The 17,206-nt window shown below is 24.3% G+C and overlaps 2 protein-coding genes across 4 annotated transcripts; both read right to left on the reverse strand.

Annotated features, from left to right (window-relative positions):
- Positions 1-5,649: 5,649 nt before the first annotated feature.
- LOC129607454 (lipopolysaccharide-induced tumor necrosis factor-alpha factor homolog) lies at positions 5,650-10,041 on the reverse strand. The gene is made up of 3 exons (XM_055518483.1): positions 9,706-10,041; positions 8,139-8,274; positions 5,650-6,822 (listed from the first exon to the last, which is right to left on the reverse strand). Exons 1-3 carry the CDS (start codon positions 9,824-9,826, stop codon positions 6,720-6,722), a joined length of 360 nt encoding a protein of 119 aa, XP_055374458.1. The 5' UTR covers positions 9,827-10,041; the 3' UTR covers positions 5,650-6,719.
- Positions 10,042-13,660: 3,619 nt separating this feature from the next.
- On the reverse strand, positions 13,661-15,398 carry LOC129607515 (lipopolysaccharide-induced tumor necrosis factor-alpha factor homolog). 3 transcript variants are annotated; one of them, XM_055518544.1, is made up of 4 exons: positions 15,341-15,398; positions 14,602-14,899; positions 14,390-14,522; positions 13,661-13,972 (listed from the first exon to the last, which is right to left on the reverse strand). In XM_055518544.1, the coding sequence occupies exons 2-4, from the start codon at positions 14,861-14,863 to the stop codon at positions 13,870-13,872; spliced, it is 498 nt and encodes a 165-aa protein (XP_055374519.1). In that variant the 5' UTR covers positions 14,864-14,899; positions 15,341-15,398; the 3' UTR covers positions 13,661-13,869. The 3 variants fall into 3 exon arrangements, with proteins under 3 accessions (XP_055374519.1, XP_055374522.1, XP_055374521.1); XM_055518547.1 differs by having other exon boundaries at positions 15,248-15,375; XM_055518546.1 differs by lacking the exon at positions 15,341-15,398 and having other exon boundaries at positions 14,602-15,241.
- Positions 15,399-17,206: the final 1,808 nt, after the last annotated feature.

Here is a 17,206-nt window from a genome sequence, read left to right on the forward strand (position 1 = left end):
CACAATATTGCAAAACAAACGCAATATATTTTTGACAGTTGTATAATAACTTTTGCTATTTTGAATTTTCAGTATTGTGTTCGTAAACAAAAAATGTTAGCAAAAAAACATTCATTCATTTCGGCCAATTAGTGAAAAATTCTATTTTAGGAAAAATGAAAATTAGGAAAAACTGAAACCATTTTAAAATTTGGTTGTATTTAAGTACAGAAATTAACAATTAAAAATGTAAAACTAAACTGCAAAAACTAGTAAAAAAAAATCAGCTGATTTAGCGCAGTTAAGTGGCCATGATAATTTAAATATTTTTGTGATAGATTAACAATGTTTATGAACAAACTTGATTAGCAACATTTGTTTATGATCACAAATATAAGGCAGTTCTCGCTATATATCGGGATATACTGTGTTTATGAAAAGGCTTATATCTGAATTTGCGTATAGCGATTTCGATTCTTTGTAGTAACACTTTGTTGAAAAAAAAAATTAAACGTTAGTCAAAGTATAAAGTAGAGATCTCACTTTACAAAAAAACGTAAATGTATGTATATGTAAGTATATATGCATTCATATACAAATATATTTGTAGTACGGTTTAAGTAAATATTAAAAAGTATGTAAGAATGTTTTTTAAATTTATTTTATTTTTCTTTTTTCATAAATACAAAGTTTTGGGTTTTTTTTCTATTATTAATTGTATTATTTTATGTATGTGTATATTTTTTGCTTGCATTGTATAGCCATGTGTATATGCACGCATATACGTATATAAATACAAGAGTAAAACAATAATAATTGTGTTCAATGTTTTTCATTTTTCATTTTATACATACATACTTATATAACAACTTTCATATTTCTGTATATAAGTAGAATGTATGTAGAATATTTATAATTATATATATACTATGTATGTATGTACATATATCACACTTTAAAATTGATAATACAAGTTCATATCCATAGTACTCAATTCACAATAGTATATTTTGTTAAAAGTTTTCACTATACACAAGTAAATATATAAGAATAATACATACATAGTTAGATATTGGTTGAAGTATGTATGTATACATAGTGTAGAATATACAAGAATATGTATGCATATAACTTTTTGATTGAAAAGATAGAAAATGACCTCATTCTGAGACTCTAAAAGAGTAAAAAAGAAAAAAAAACATAAGAATAAAGCAAATTAATAGAAGAAGAATAAAAAAAAACAAGAAACAAAACAAAAAAAAATAATATGAGAAAAACTAATGCATTATGTCATTTTGTCATTATTTTACATTTAAAAAAAGTTAGAAAAAACTAGAGTAGCTATACATTGCATACATACTTGTAAAAATTATGCATATATCCTACTGTACATTTTTATAAACTAAATAAATAATAAAATTATCAATAGATAATATTTTACATAAACGTATGTACATACATACCACATGCCATTAAATATTAAATATTTTATTTTATGAATAATAAAAAGGACGTAAATAAAATTGAAAACCAAGTAGTATATAAGAAAGGAAAGAATAGCAACAGAAAAATTGAAATAATTGCATTGATTTTAATAATTTCAAAAAGAAAATAAATTGTTATACCTTCATGTTGACAAAAAAATTTGATTTTATATAAAATCTGTCTATAATTCAAAAAAATTGCATTATGGCAATGCCTTAATTAAATTTAATAATAAAAATTATTCTAAAATATGAGCGGAGAGTCTCTTTAGGAGTAAGAATTAATTACAGACATGATTTTTTTATTAAAAAATCTTGATTATTAGTTAAATTTTGAAATAAATTTTAATCAATTTTCTGATATACATCTTGACCATATTAATATAGATTGTTAATTGCACGTACAAATAACGTATGTGTCAACATATACATAAATAAATATAAAACTTTACAAGATTATTAAAAACTATTATGATTTTAAGAAATTAATGAATTAAAATACTGTTATACAAATACAAATATTAATTTAATTTAGAATAATTTTAATTAAATCATACCGAAAAAGAATAAAAATTGAGAATATGTATTAAATTACAATTTTCTAATTACTGAAAATATGTACTACGAAATTATATTATGTGAGATAAATTTTTATTACCTAAAAATATGCAATATAACAATTGACATATAATATAATGTACATATAATATTTTGTTCTTTTTCATGCGTGATAGATAATATTTAAACAATAATATGGTGTAAAAAAAACACAATACCATTTATAGTAGACCTTTCTCAATGACCTTTTTTCAAAGTTGATCGATTAAATGAATCGATACTCTCTCACTCTCTTTCTATAATATTATAATAAAAATGAAAAACTCCAATTAATAATGAAAATCATATAATTATATGTTTATATTACTATATGTGTATATATCATATTTGCATACACATACTTACATATTTGGAATACCTTTGTTATACACATACACCTTTTCAGAATATTTCTATTTTAATAATATATATTTTTCTTTCTCTTGTGATTTTCTCTTTTGAAATTTTTCTATTTGATATTAATAATATGCAAATAAATCAATTTTGTAATTTTACAATGGAATTTTCTTATACATACTTGCATACATTCAACCGTACATATTTATTTATACATTTGTTTTTTGCTTTTCTTTTTTTTGCAGTATTTCTTGCAATATCTGCATATTACTGACCCAATTTCCAGTATTTACTTATATAAAATTAAAAAATAAATTTTATTTAATTTTTTTCCCTATTCTACAAAAATTTTGTCAGTCTTTACAACTCTCCTCGCAAAGGTAGTATTTTAAGTGATATTTGGAAATATTGTTTGGAGAATTAAATTTAGGCTGAAATAGTACAGAGATAGAACTCGCTCGTTGGCGATGGTTTTATGTTTAATGGTAGTTACTAATAGTTTACAAATATCGAATGTTAAAATGAGATATTTTGGAGAATCAATTTGGAGAATATTTGGAGAATGATTTGATTCCACGAAAATTGTTTGGAGAATGATTTGAATAGATGAACTTTGAGTGATATTTTGGACTACTGTAGGGCTGTCCTAAATTCTATGAAACGTTAAGAAAACCTGTTAATAGCAAAACTTTGATAAATATTTTAAAAAATATGTATATAATGTTCTATATAATGTAATATTTGCCACTATGTTTTTATAATATGAAATTATAAATTGACAGAACTTGTAAGGCAATCTAATATACTATTTTTTTTTTTGAAAATTATTAATTTATTTGACATATTAAGTATACATGTGTACGTATATATGTATGTTAGAATGAAGTAAATGTTTTTAAGTATAGGTGTGTATATAAAAGGATCATTAATTATAATTGAATAAAAGTAAAATATGTCAAAATAAAAAATAATTTTTCAGTAAATAAAATTAAAACGCGCCTATATGACCATAACGGTATGCGCCTACATAATAAATGTACAACCAGTACCTATACATACAGATGTACACATTTGTATAAACATTAGTTTTTAATTATATATGTTGAAACTTACAAACTGTGTTGGAATTATAACGCTAGTTTTTTTTACATATATGTATACAAGTGTATGTGTGTGTACATATTTAAAAAAAAACACACTATGTACTAGGGACGAAATATAAAAATTAAAATGAGAACAAGAAAAAAATTTTTTTAGTAAATAGGTACCCATATTAAATACATACACGAATACTTACGTACATACATATAAATTAATAATATTTAAGAAAAAAAAACTTTTGTTGCTATAACATAATTTTTTTTTATTTGATTTTCTACAATTTTTACATACATACATACATACACATACTTACAAACTTACAAATTTAAAAATCGCGCACCAAAAAACTCAAAAACGAGGAAAAAAAAAATTTTTATCTTATTCTTTTTATATATAATTTCAATCATACATATATACACGTTTATGTATTCGCATACACACGCAAGCACATATCCATACATGAATTTTTTGTGAATATAGCTTTAAGATATAAAACTTACGATAAAAAGAAAAAAAGAATATTAAAAGATTAGAAAAATAAATAAAGAAAAAACAAAAAACGACATAGAAAAATAAATTGGGTCAATCGATATCTTGAGTGGCGGCTGTACTAGCTGCTGTTGGAGCTTTGAATATTATAAATTTTATATATTTTATGTATTTACATACGAATGTACAAAAGTATATCACCTAAAAGAGAAAATACACAATGTATGTAGTACTGTAGATATCACGTATGTACGTACTTGCGTGTATGTAGATGCAAATTTTATAATGCGCTGTTAAAATTTAAATGCATTCATATTTATGTATGTACATACATGCATATATATTAAATATAAAGTACATACACATATGTATGTGTATGTTCATAAACAGAATTAATTAATTATATAAGACAAAGTAAAAAGAACAAAGAATCGAAAAGAAAAAAGTAAAAATTAATTTAACCTTAAGAAAATCAAAAATTCAAAAATAAACGCAAAACTCGGTTTATATGCGCATTAGATTTTTTCAAGGGGCATACATACATATACCTACTTATACAACAAAAAATAAAATCCCACAAATAGCTATTTTTCAATTTTATCAGTATAGTATAAGCATATATAATATATGTATGTAAATACACATAATGTTAACTAACACATTCACTATACAAACTAAATACACCATTCCCCCAGTTCTACTGACTTACTAAACTTTTTCAATATGGTTTACAAGCATACATACATATGTACATTTATGAGTAATTTATAGTTTTATACTGCTGCGTATATTGTTAAGTACGTATGTTTGTATATCTAATATACAATAAATTAATTAATTAAATGAAAAAAAGCTCAATTTTAATTTTCTTTTTTCATAAACTTTTATATCCACACCTGCAAAATAACAAAAAAGCTTTTGTATTTGCATATGATTTTATTAAGGCTGCCAATATACTGTTTTAAATATATTTTAGATTTACATGCATACATGCATACATAGTCCAATGTTAGCTCATTGAAGCGACAAGTAAATTTTCTATAAATTTTACTCCAAAAATATTTTATTTTTAAAGTTTTTTTTAATTTTCATGTTTGTTTGATTTATGAGAATTAAAAGCTTTTTTATTTCATGTTGGAAAATTTTCAACATTTCTGAAAATGCATTTCAACATTTTGTACATTGGTGGTAATAAAATGTTGAAATAATAATAAAAAAGGTGGATATTTATTTTAAAAGCGATGTAATTTTTTTGAGAGACATCTGTTGTGAATTATCAGAAATAAATATTTGTGACAGTTTTTTTTAAAGGTGATTAAGAAAGGAAAAAAAGCTATAAAACTTAACTAAAATTAAAATTGTGAATTTTTCAATAATTCACAATTTCACCATTTTAACTTTAAGTATTTGAAGAACATTATTTCGATTAACTTCCGTTGTTAGAATAAGGCCTCCATTAAAATCTTTAATATTTCAATCGGGTCAACATCGGAATAATTCGTATGTTTTTTCTTAATTTATTATTTACTAGGGCAGTGCTTGGATTATTGAAGTTAATACATAAATACTATAATATGTTTTTGTTTCATACTTTCATTTATTTTCTTAAATTTATTTAAAAAAAATATAAACACATTTAACATGTACATATACATATATATATAGTATATCAAAATTTAGATTTGCCGTTTTGTTTCCAGTAATATACATATATAGCAACTTAAAATTAAAAAAATTAATAATGAAGTAAATAATTTTTGACAAGAATAAGTAAATAGTGTTAAAAATTCAATCGTGCTGCCGTTTTTTTTAATTTGTACAATACATTTATATAGTCAAGTGCATAGATAGAAAAATATTCTTCTAAAGGCTCAAATTATAATACGAGTATGTAGTGTTTTTTGTACGGAAAGAAAATATTCTAAACCATTAAATGTTCTAACACTCTTCTGTAAGTTATATTCGCTAAGTAAAATATTTGCATAAATTCTGTGTAAGTTTTTGGCCGATATGTTTTTTATTCTTAATCTTCTTATCTGTAGATATTTATATTTTGTTTCGTTTTTTATGGAAATTAATCTTTCTTTAACATTTCTTATAATAATAACAAATTTCTTGAACCAAATCAAAAACAAGAATCTTATATGCGTTTACCTTGGTTATTGTTTGATATTGTTCTGAAATCAGTATTTTAGTAACTAAAAGTTGCAGATTTATTACTTTAAATGTTTGCTTCTTTTCTAATGAATAAAATAATTTTGAAAAAATTTCAGAATATAAAAACAATTTTATTTTTGGACTTCTGCCAATTTCTGTTTTAGGGTTTATTAAATTAAATTAGAACGTCAAATATATTTTTTAAATGTGTAACAACCAGATTATAAGATGATATTGAATAATTTTACATTCCGTTTTTTTTTGCATAAATTGAGGCGAATATTATGATTCGATCACATTAAGGTGATTATTATGATCACACGATGAAAAATTAATATAGATCGTGGTAAGAAGCACACGTTTTCGAGTTAAGCAGCAAACGATCACAATTTAATTAGATAATTATTTTTTTATTATATTTTTAATAACATGTTTCGAAATTCAAAAAATATAAAGATAAACAGAATAGCTAACATACATACAAAAATATATAATTTTTTTTTTCTTTTTTAAAAATTTACGAGATTTTTTTTTATCAAATTATTTTTTTACATTTTATTTATTGTAAACACCCAAGAAATTATGACATTTTTGACAATAGTGATTTGCATTCTTTAAACTGTCAACACAGTAGGGAATGCAACAGCAGCACCATAATCTGTAAATACATAATTAGAAAATAAACATGTACAAATTAATTTAAATTAATTAAAAAAATATAATGAAAAAAAGTAGTAATTTTTTGATGTTTCATGTTTGTGTAGCATAACTACTATAATAATACAATGTCTAACAAAGTTTTTTCGCATCAGCTGCGTCCAATAATATAAAATTTGCGGAAGGAACTGGTTTTCAATTGGGGGATTCAATTTGAATCGGAGGGTCACAAATTAAAACGTTTTAGTCTTTTTCGTAATTATTAAAATTTTAAATTCAAAATATTATTCCTAATAGTTAAAAAATTTTCAAATTTTCTTAGAAAAATCTACTTTCAAGTTTCCAATAATTCTTATCTCATTTATAAGAATTTTTAAATGTTTTTACTTTTTGACATCCGAAATCACTAAAAATCTTGAAAAAGGTCAAAATGGTGAAATATATATGTATATGCAAAAATCAAATAGCTGTGTGACAGAATATTTTTATAGTAATTTAATATAAATAATATTTCCAAAAGTTTTCGTTCTTATCAATAATTTGAATGATAAAAAGCATCATTCCGACATATTTTTTATTAAGAATTTAAAATAATAATAATATTGCATAATTATTAGCATTTAACGAATGTATGTGCGATGTATTTGACAAATAATTTAACTCTATATTATTTGTATGCAGATTGACAAAAAGCTACTTTATATTGCGTTTTCAAGAATCAATTCACAATTTCGTGATGTGAGAAACCAATGACGTCAACTGTTAACAAATGATGTGAGAAAATGAATTTAGCATTTTTAATATATGCCTTTATCTTGTCATGAAATTTTAAGATAAGCACCCAAATATGTAATTTCTACTTATCTTCTATGTTATAAAGTTTATTTTGCAATCAATTCAGTATTGCATTCTTTCAATATGTAACCGGCACATATTATTTTTCTTTCGTTCCAACATTATTTGTTTATTTGCTGAACAGGAGTGTAGTATTTATACAAATACATACAAATGTGCATGTTTACTTTTAAACACATTACATATACAATCACAAAACTTTTAAACAATAATTTTACTTATAGTTTGTACTTTATAGTAATTTATACATTAATCATATTTACCTGACGTGTGTTTACACATTTTAATAATAAAAAAAAAAGAGAAAACGAATAAAGAATAAATTTACATAAAAAAATGATAATTGAAACTATGATAATTTAAAAGTATGTAGAAAACATATTGTATGTATGTACGTATGTATGAGATAATTAAAATTAAAATATAATTAATTTGATTTCAGTTAAGTATAATTTTACTCACCCAACTAAACATAATATTAAACAAGCAAGATGTGTTTTATTAGAATTCTCATATTTAACTTCGGTTAAATTTCGTTCACCACAATTTGGGCATACAGCTATTTGAGGTCTAGGCCCAAAAGCTGCTGCCGGTATAGCTATAAAATAAAAATAAAGAAAATTTGTAAAAATAAAAAAAAAAATGTGCCAACGCTTGTAAAAGTTATATATAAGTGGGAAAGTATGTTTTTGCAATGTTTGAACTATGATTTTAGTACATTACAGGGTTATTTAAATTAATCAACCCTTGACAATTTCTTATTAATTAGTTCTCTTTTTGCTTTAATCCTGGAGTGACATGGGAAGTATTAGTATCGCAATTCCATTCTCGCTCTAACACTTTTTTACAAAATGTATATGGAAAATTTATGTTTGTAGAATTAACGTATGAAGTGTTTGTGTGTGCAACAAAGTTTAGTATGTAAACAAAATTTCTCATCAAATTTCATGGTTGCCAAACTTAACCCCATTGGCTTATCAATACTCAAAAAGTTTTAAAAATAAGAATAAAATTTGCATTTTATTCATGTAAATGTGGCTAAAATTATTCAATTTTAAAATGTCGAAAAATGTCGCAATTGTAATTATTTAAAATGTTTAAGCCCTCTAACAATAAAGATATGAATCATATGTAAATCAGAATTGATAACATCAAATTATTGACTTCTTATGTTAAATTGTATGAAATAAAATACCTACGCATGCAACCAGTACACATGTGTTCGAAGTTTTAACTATTAAAATAGGAATTTTAATTAATTTTAGTTGACATAATTAAAATTGGGGAATTTGACCAAAAATCTGATTAAGCTAAATGTCATGTGTATGTCAAAAAAATGTACATGTGTATATATGTTAGTTATTATAAAGATAAATTAAAATAATAATGTTTAATTTCGTTTATTATAATAAGGTCAAATAAAACGAATTAAAAATAATTGTTGCTACCAAATATTCAATTCAATTGTGAAATTTTAAATATGTACGAAGCAAAATTTTGCTTGAAGATCTCAAAGTTGTTTATGCATGCAGTTTATTGTGACAATGTTGCGATTTAATTTAACAGGGTATTTAATAAATACAAATTTGAACGAACCTTTTCAAAATAATTCTTGAACCGATAAAATTTTATCGTAATCTATTAAATAGACTATTTTTCTTGAAAAACTATGATGAGCGTCCATTAAAATACAAATCTAATGCCAAATTAACATATTCAGCAATGCAACTCATAATAGTTGAAATCGAATTGAATGGAAATTACAAATTAACTGAATGCTGTACAATTATGTTCTTAGAAATATTCTAGAGAAATTGGTCCTTTAATTTATAAGGGGCCCTGATCAATTGCAGTATTACTTATTACGAGGCTTTCAGCTGATAAATGTTTGCTGCTAAATTACCTATTGATTCAGTATTTTAAAGCAAATTATCAGTTTTGTTAAATGACATGAGTTTTTCAAATTTCACAATTCACTTTTATTTTGTAAATATAAAAATTTAAAAATATTTTGCATATTTAAACTTACGTTGTTGAAGTATCACAGTTGTTGGACCAGATGTTTGACTTGCATCATAAGTAGGGGGAGCTGTAGGAGGCATTTCTTGAAGTTGCTCCGGTACGTTCGGATACATATTTGATTTTTCCATTTTAAGTTTTTCAATTTTTATTCAATTATTTTTTTTAAAAATATTTCACTTTTAATTCGTTAATTATCTTTATTTTTATATTAAAAAACACTGAGTTCAATATTTTTCATAAATTTTTTTATTAAACTTTAAAAATAATTAGAAACGTTATAAGCAATATAGAGTTCGGAACGAAAAATTTGAAAAATAAGAAATATTTGAGACTTCCAACTAAATTCGAGTGTATCAATAGACTAACTTGAATTCCAGAGTAAAATATATAAAGATATTGGCATGTTTTAGAACTCAGACTAATAGTGTTTAGCAATAAGTTAAATGGAAAAAGCTCTAAGGAATCAATTGTTTCGTTAAAAATTAAAAAAAATTTGTTATTTTACACTTTTTTTGTTCGTGTTTTTGTTTTTTATATTTTTTGTAGTTGCTCTTGTTTGTATTGAATTGGGTGTTATTTAAAACGGAAAAATTATATGCATAGGTGCTCAGTCACTGAATAACTTGTTGCGAGTTTTGTTCTTTGCGAATTAATAGGACATTGGAAATATGAACGGATTATTAAAAATTGATAGTTTATGTGGTAAAGGTTTAATGCTGAGTGTTTGGAATTTATTTATTTTTTTTTGTTCTGCTTGCTAGAATTTTTTTTCCGTTCTTTAAGCATTATTGAGATAATCGCATTTGCTTTTTGATGAATACATGCGTATATGTTAATAAAAATAAAATAAAAGGCGTGATTTTTATTATAAATTTTATATTATGTATTTAAATAATATAAAATTGGGCATATTCATACAGAAAATTATTATAAATTCGTTACGAATTCCATTAATTTCGATATCCTGCATAGCTTACGTGATTAAATAGATTAAATTCGCAAAAACACTCCTTAAATTTTATTTTGTTTTTGTATTTGAATAACAAAATATTTGTTACTCCTGTTAATTAATAAACATTACAAACATTTAATAAATAGCATTTTCCTCTTTTTTATCGTAAAATTTAAATATTTAAGAGTTTTAAACTTAGGAAATTAGTTTAAATAATGTTTTTATATCTAACAAGTCCCAATGCTCAGAGAGAAACTTGAAAGCACGACCTTATTTTATATGGCCTTTTTTAAATCAAAGTGGCTATTTTTTGAGAAGAAATATTAAAATAAATTCACACTTATTATAAAGCAGGTAAAATTTAGAACATATATTTGAAAAATCAAAAAAATATATTAATATTTTCATTGATAATTATTTTAAAATTTTAAAAAAAGCGGAAAAACAACAAACACAACCTTCGCCTTCAACGTTTTATTTGTTACTGAAAGCATTTCATTATTTTTAAGTGAACAGCTTTTTTTTCTCATAGGGTAAGTTAACGCAAGATATGGGAAGTACCTGTGGTGTCAAGTTGAAAATATAATTAATGAAAGATAATTCTTAAATATTGATATAAATACGTAGTAAAGAAAAATTTTGAAGAGGGAATTAGAAAATAATATCTAAAATGCAATCAAATATTATTTGTTAAATACAAATTTTATATAAACTTCAAAATTTTACCTCTATTTTTATTTGAAAAAATATTAAAAACTTACTATCATTTATATTAATTACCTAAGAAAACAAAATATTTAAAATGTTTGGAAAAAACAATCATATATTTTTATGACCGGATTTGAATATTTTTCTATTTTTGAAATAAATGGTATTTTACCAAATGACTCAAAAATTCCGACTGTAAAATAACAGGTATTTTAAAATTTTTGTTCAGGTATTTTAAAATTCTTTCCGTTTAGAATTAAGATAGGTCATACATACACATGCAGGGGCATTTTATAAATAGATTGCTCTTGTTTACCTGATAATAAAATATGAAAAAAGAGCACAGCAAAATTTTTGAAGCACTCAATATAACATGTTTGAAATATTTTTAAAATAATTATTTAAAAAAAAAATTATTGGAAGTAGGTACATATTTATTTTTAATAACTAACTGAAATTATTTGAAACAATTTTATAAGTAACGTATGAATAATCGAAATGAGATAATTCAAATTGTTGAAATGTGTCAACCTATATTACTTTTAATAACATTTTTGTTCGCCGACACTACTCAACTTGCCTTATTGGGAAATACAAAATGTGCATGAAAAATCATACATCCTTCCTCATTAACATTTGAAACCATACTGAAATATGAATTTGAAATTTTTTATCATTTTTTCTTTCCTCCTACCTTTCTTTCTTTTTCGTGCAATAGAATTTAAATGGGAAGCTTTTTAAAAAATGTGTATAATATCCTGAGATTTTTTAAAATATTAATCTCTTTTTTACGTAAAAAAAAAGAAAAAAATAATAAAAAATATGACACGATCAGTGGCATTTAAAGAAAAAACCAACAACGAGGCCAAAAATTCGTAACATTTCGTAAAAAAATTGAGTATTGGGACTTGTTAGATATAAAGACATTAGTTTAAATTAAGAAAAATCCGTTTTCATTTTAATATGAATTTCCAATACATATTTCTACATTAATTGATTAAAAAACATTTTAATTCTATTATCTGACATTTTGCTTTTTATTATAGCTGTCAAACTATTTTTTAAGAAATTTTGAGTGAAACAATTCGTATGATTACACCGCAGGAATTTAATATGTTGGAAGGTTATTTTTAATTTGCCTTACCATTTGTAACGTTAGGAAATAATGGTGTAAGATAAAGATATGAGTGTATGTTTTTGATAGGCCGTAGCATTCTGAGTCGATTTAACCGTCCGCCCGTCCGCCCAAATGGTAACTTAAATACTAATTAAGCTAAGCTTACCAAATTTTCACAAATAATTTGGAACAATAAATGTCGTAACTCTACCTTAATTGAATGAGATCGAGATCTACAACTTTAAAAGTTATTTGGCTATGTCTCAGAAATCATTGAAGCTATAATATCGAAACTTCGCTAAAACAAATGTATCTTTGGTTTAGTTAGGTGTGATAAAAAACGGTGAATGAATAATGCTGAAATTTTGGATAAATTAATATGGTAAAACGGTAAATATCATTTCCGTGCGAACGTATGTTCATGGGATACCACGTTCGTACGGGTATCACAGAGTTGACATGATCAACTCTTTTCTTTCTCAGTTTTTTTGTATAAGTTACAAAACCTTAATTGGAATATTATAAATAATTAATAACGTTCAGCATAAGATTGATATGCACAAGTAAATCCTTTTAGTTTTATAGATTTATCGATAAGAACAAGAGAAGCGAAAAAAAAAAGGATTTTTTCGAATTAATTTAATTTAACGAATTTACGTTAACAAAATACCGAATTATTGATGTAGAAATGACGACGTACATACGAGTATATAAAGACTTTTAAAACGAATTCGATCAAATCTTAGACGATAGTTAGGATTAGCTGTTTATGGATATTATCTTAGATTTGGGTTTTCCATTTACTAAATATTTTGAAATCTTTCGTTTATTCAATTAATTTTTAAATATTTAACGAGTTTTATTGTGTTGTCTTAACTTTGGTACATATTGTACTTCAATAATTTGAAAATTTTTGTTATGTATTTTTCGGCTGTAAGCTTACAAATGTGGAAATTTTGCTAAAATACAATTAGATAAATATTGTTATAAATACTGGTGTTCTTACAACTATTGGTAATTAACCCTTGAATGCGGGAAGTTTCAAAAGACAAGAATTAAGAATATTGTTAGAAATTCCTTACAGAGTTCTTCAATGATAATTTCATATCTTAGCACTTTAATTTGAAAAAAAAAATGGCTTGAATCAGTAATAAACGTCAAATGAAACTCAATTTTTTTGAATTTTTTATGTTTATAGAATGCATGCTTAAATATATTAGAATAAGTTTTTAATTACAATATTCAAATAGATTATGAATGCGGATTCATAATCTTCATATGTGAAAGATTTTACATAATATTTATTCTAAATTTTGTACACATTAAAACAATAACCCAAATCACATTTCATACATTTTTGATTTTAAAAAAATTAAAATTAATAGAATTGATTTTTATCTGTCATACGTTCCAAGAAAATGTTCACAATGCGTACAATGATGCAGACCATATTTTAAACTGTTAACATAGTAAGGCATCAAACAAAAACACCACAATCTGAAAATAAAATTAAAATTTTAATTCAAAATTTAAAAAAATATTAAGATAAAACAATTACGTTAAAACTGAAAAGTGATGTCTACTGAAATTAAATTGAGTAGAGTATTGTATGAACTTGCCCAATGGAATGAGAATAATTCTCCTTTACGAAAATACAAATAAATTTAATAGCTTCCAAAAAATAAAAAAAAATTAAAAAAATTCTACCCAATTAACATTGATAATATGGTAAAGATTGACATTTCTCAATTAGTTGACAAAACTCTACTCACAGTAGACATTCAAAATCGAGGCTGGGTAGGTTCGATATATTCAAAATTATTCGGAACCACCCTGTGAGTAGATAAAATTCTGCTCACGGGGCCGGTAGTCTCGATATATTCCAAATTATTCGAAACCACCAAATATTCTTACCCTGACAAAAACATTAATAAAGCCGCAATATTTGTTTTGGGACCAATTTTATGTTTAACCACAGTTATACCACTTTTACCACAGTAAGTACAATTAGCCATTTGTGGTTTTGGTCCGAATTCTGTTTTGGATCCTTAAAAAAAAGCAAATAAATATTTTATAAAGACTAAATTTAATGGAATAAAATATGGCTGATATAAGTGTATAGTTACCATGTTTTAAAACAAAATGAGTTGATTTATTTTTCATTGATGAATAATATTCCCTTTGACTTTCTTCGTAGCTTGGAATTAAAAATTTTTCTTTTTCATTCTCAGTAGATGAAAAATAATGATTTTCACTTTCCTCATAGCTTGGCGGTGGCGTTAATGATGGCGTAAACGATGGCGTTAGCGGTGGTGCTGATGGATCAAAATTACTATAGTTGTAATGTACAATTGGAATTATTTCAATGGGATATGCTGGAGGACACATTACTTCGGTAATTTTGTATATTTCTATTTTATAAAGCTGAAGAATTTAAGAGAAATTTTAAAATTTTTTCAATCTGTAGCGTATATTAAAATCAAATAAATAATTAATGAAACACATTTTGATTTCTCAAATTAATGATGTGTATGGTTAGTATGTTCTGGGGTTTTCCAGAATTAGATATTATATGAATATGGAAAAATGCTTTCCCAAAAAATGATTTGTAAACTTTTATGTAATAAAAAGCACTTATAATTCACTCGCTTTTGCTAACTCAGAGAGTGGACTTTTTAAAACTCTTATATTATTGTTTACATCTATACATTTGGGTATGTATGTATATGTACATAAATGTGAGTATGTAGTATTATATGTGTTTGTGTTTACATATTAGTGTCTTCAAAGAAAAATTTATAGTAATGTTTTATAAAACTTCGTTCGTTTGTTTATTTTTTTCACAACAACACAAAAAATTATTACTTTTTAATATTTTTAAAGATCGTTTCACTTAAAATATCTTTACTCTACTGAATCATTCTCGGAGAAAAAATTTTTTTAATGTTGATTTTTAAAAGAAAACATGAAAAAACTGGTCAGAAAGCTTTTGATCAGTATAATTGTGAAAATTAGAGGGGCAAGAGGCTGATATGTACAGGAAAGGCTTTTTAATCGCTTTGTTTTCAAATTTGTTTTTAAAAATACCCACATAATATAGATTGTTTATACGTCAGTATAGATATAAGATATATTATATATGAAATACTTTGGGTTATCCTAAATGCAAACTAGTTATTTTTATAATTTTTTCTTTATAAATTAACATATGAACGCTTAAAAATGAGAAATTTAAATGCTAAATTGAAAAATTATAAGTATCAATGGTTTTCTAAAAAAAGCACATTTCAATTTTAAGATTTGAATTGAAATTTAAGAATTTTATGATTTTAAGTATTTTTCACTTGAACTTATGACCTCAAATCATAGACAACTTCTTTCTAAGATCAACTTGCATTCCTAAACGGACTAAAAATTATAGACGGACAAACATTCAAATAAAATTTAATAAGTTTATAATTTTCAAAATTTGTTGGGAGTTTATTCTAAGCATTATATATTTCGCTTTTTAAATTCATATTATTTTTAGTGAATAAGTATTCGAAATTTATTAAAACCGTTTTATAATAAAAATTTGTTTTTTTCCGTTTTGACCTCAAAATTACTGATTAAAAAAATAAAAGTTTTCTCAACTAATGGTTTTTAAAACAGCACATTTTGTCTTACAAAATTTACATAAATTGAAATGCAGTAAAATTGAAGAATTTATCCAATTACATACACACATGCATAAATCGTTAAGTAAAATTTTCTTGGTTATTCTCCCAACTTGTAAGTTCCTTGGAGTTTTTCCTATTCAGGTTAAATAGTGTAAAATTTATGTCGAAAGTGAATCGGAAAGTATTCCATCATATATTTTTGTAGGCATAAAAATTTGTGAAGCGTTGTTATGTTATGAAAATTTTCTCATTTAGGATCACAAATAAATGTAGCCGAAAGATGGCTAATAGTAATTTAAAATTTCGTTTTATGCTTTTGTTTTTCAGATTTAAAATTTTAAGAAAATTAATAATTTACGTCCACATATAAGTATTTATGTATATATGTATGTATGTGTGTTAGAAACTGGTTTTTTTTTAAATTTATTTTTATAAAATATAATTTTTGTGATATTTGTATTAGAGTTGCCGAGTTTATTAATTTTACTCTGATACTTTTTTTTTTAATTTTACTTGTCATTTTTCTGATATTACCATAACATGGTTGAAGGTATGCCAAAGCCACGAATCTATAAAAATTGCGTTTCGAGTAAAATCGGTTTTAAAATTTTGTATGCCTTTAAATTTCATATATATATGTATGTAAAACTTTAAAAATGCGATATACATATGTGAGTATAAGAAGAACTTGAACATGAACAAGAACAAGAAACACATACTTACTTAAATAAACTTTCATATAAAAAATACATAGGTATGTTGTTAATTCTTCAACTTCAAAAAACAGAACCAAGTCTTATCACGCATAGATCGCTCCCTCGAGACCTATCACTCTGACATATTCGAGCATCTTGTGGAGACCTGTTGGTGAGTGCTGTCACCTGGTTCCTACCCATTTGTTTTACTTGCCCTTATCGTTTTTCTATTTCTGAGAATTTCGTCGTGTTAATCTACGCACACCGTTTGTTGTTTCAACTAATGCATTAATTTCATAAATATTTTTTTGTTCACATTTTTCTACTTAAAATAGTAACGACCTTCCAAAATGAAAACTTTGGCATGTATCGGTAAC

This window comes from Condylostylus longicornis, unplaced genomic scaffold, assembly GCF_029603195.1.
Source record: "Condylostylus longicornis isolate FDR11 unplaced genomic scaffold, ASM2960319v2 ptg000027l, whole genome shotgun sequence".
NCBI classification, from domain to species: domain Eukaryota; kingdom Metazoa; phylum Arthropoda; class Insecta; order Diptera; family Dolichopodidae; genus Condylostylus; species Condylostylus longicornis.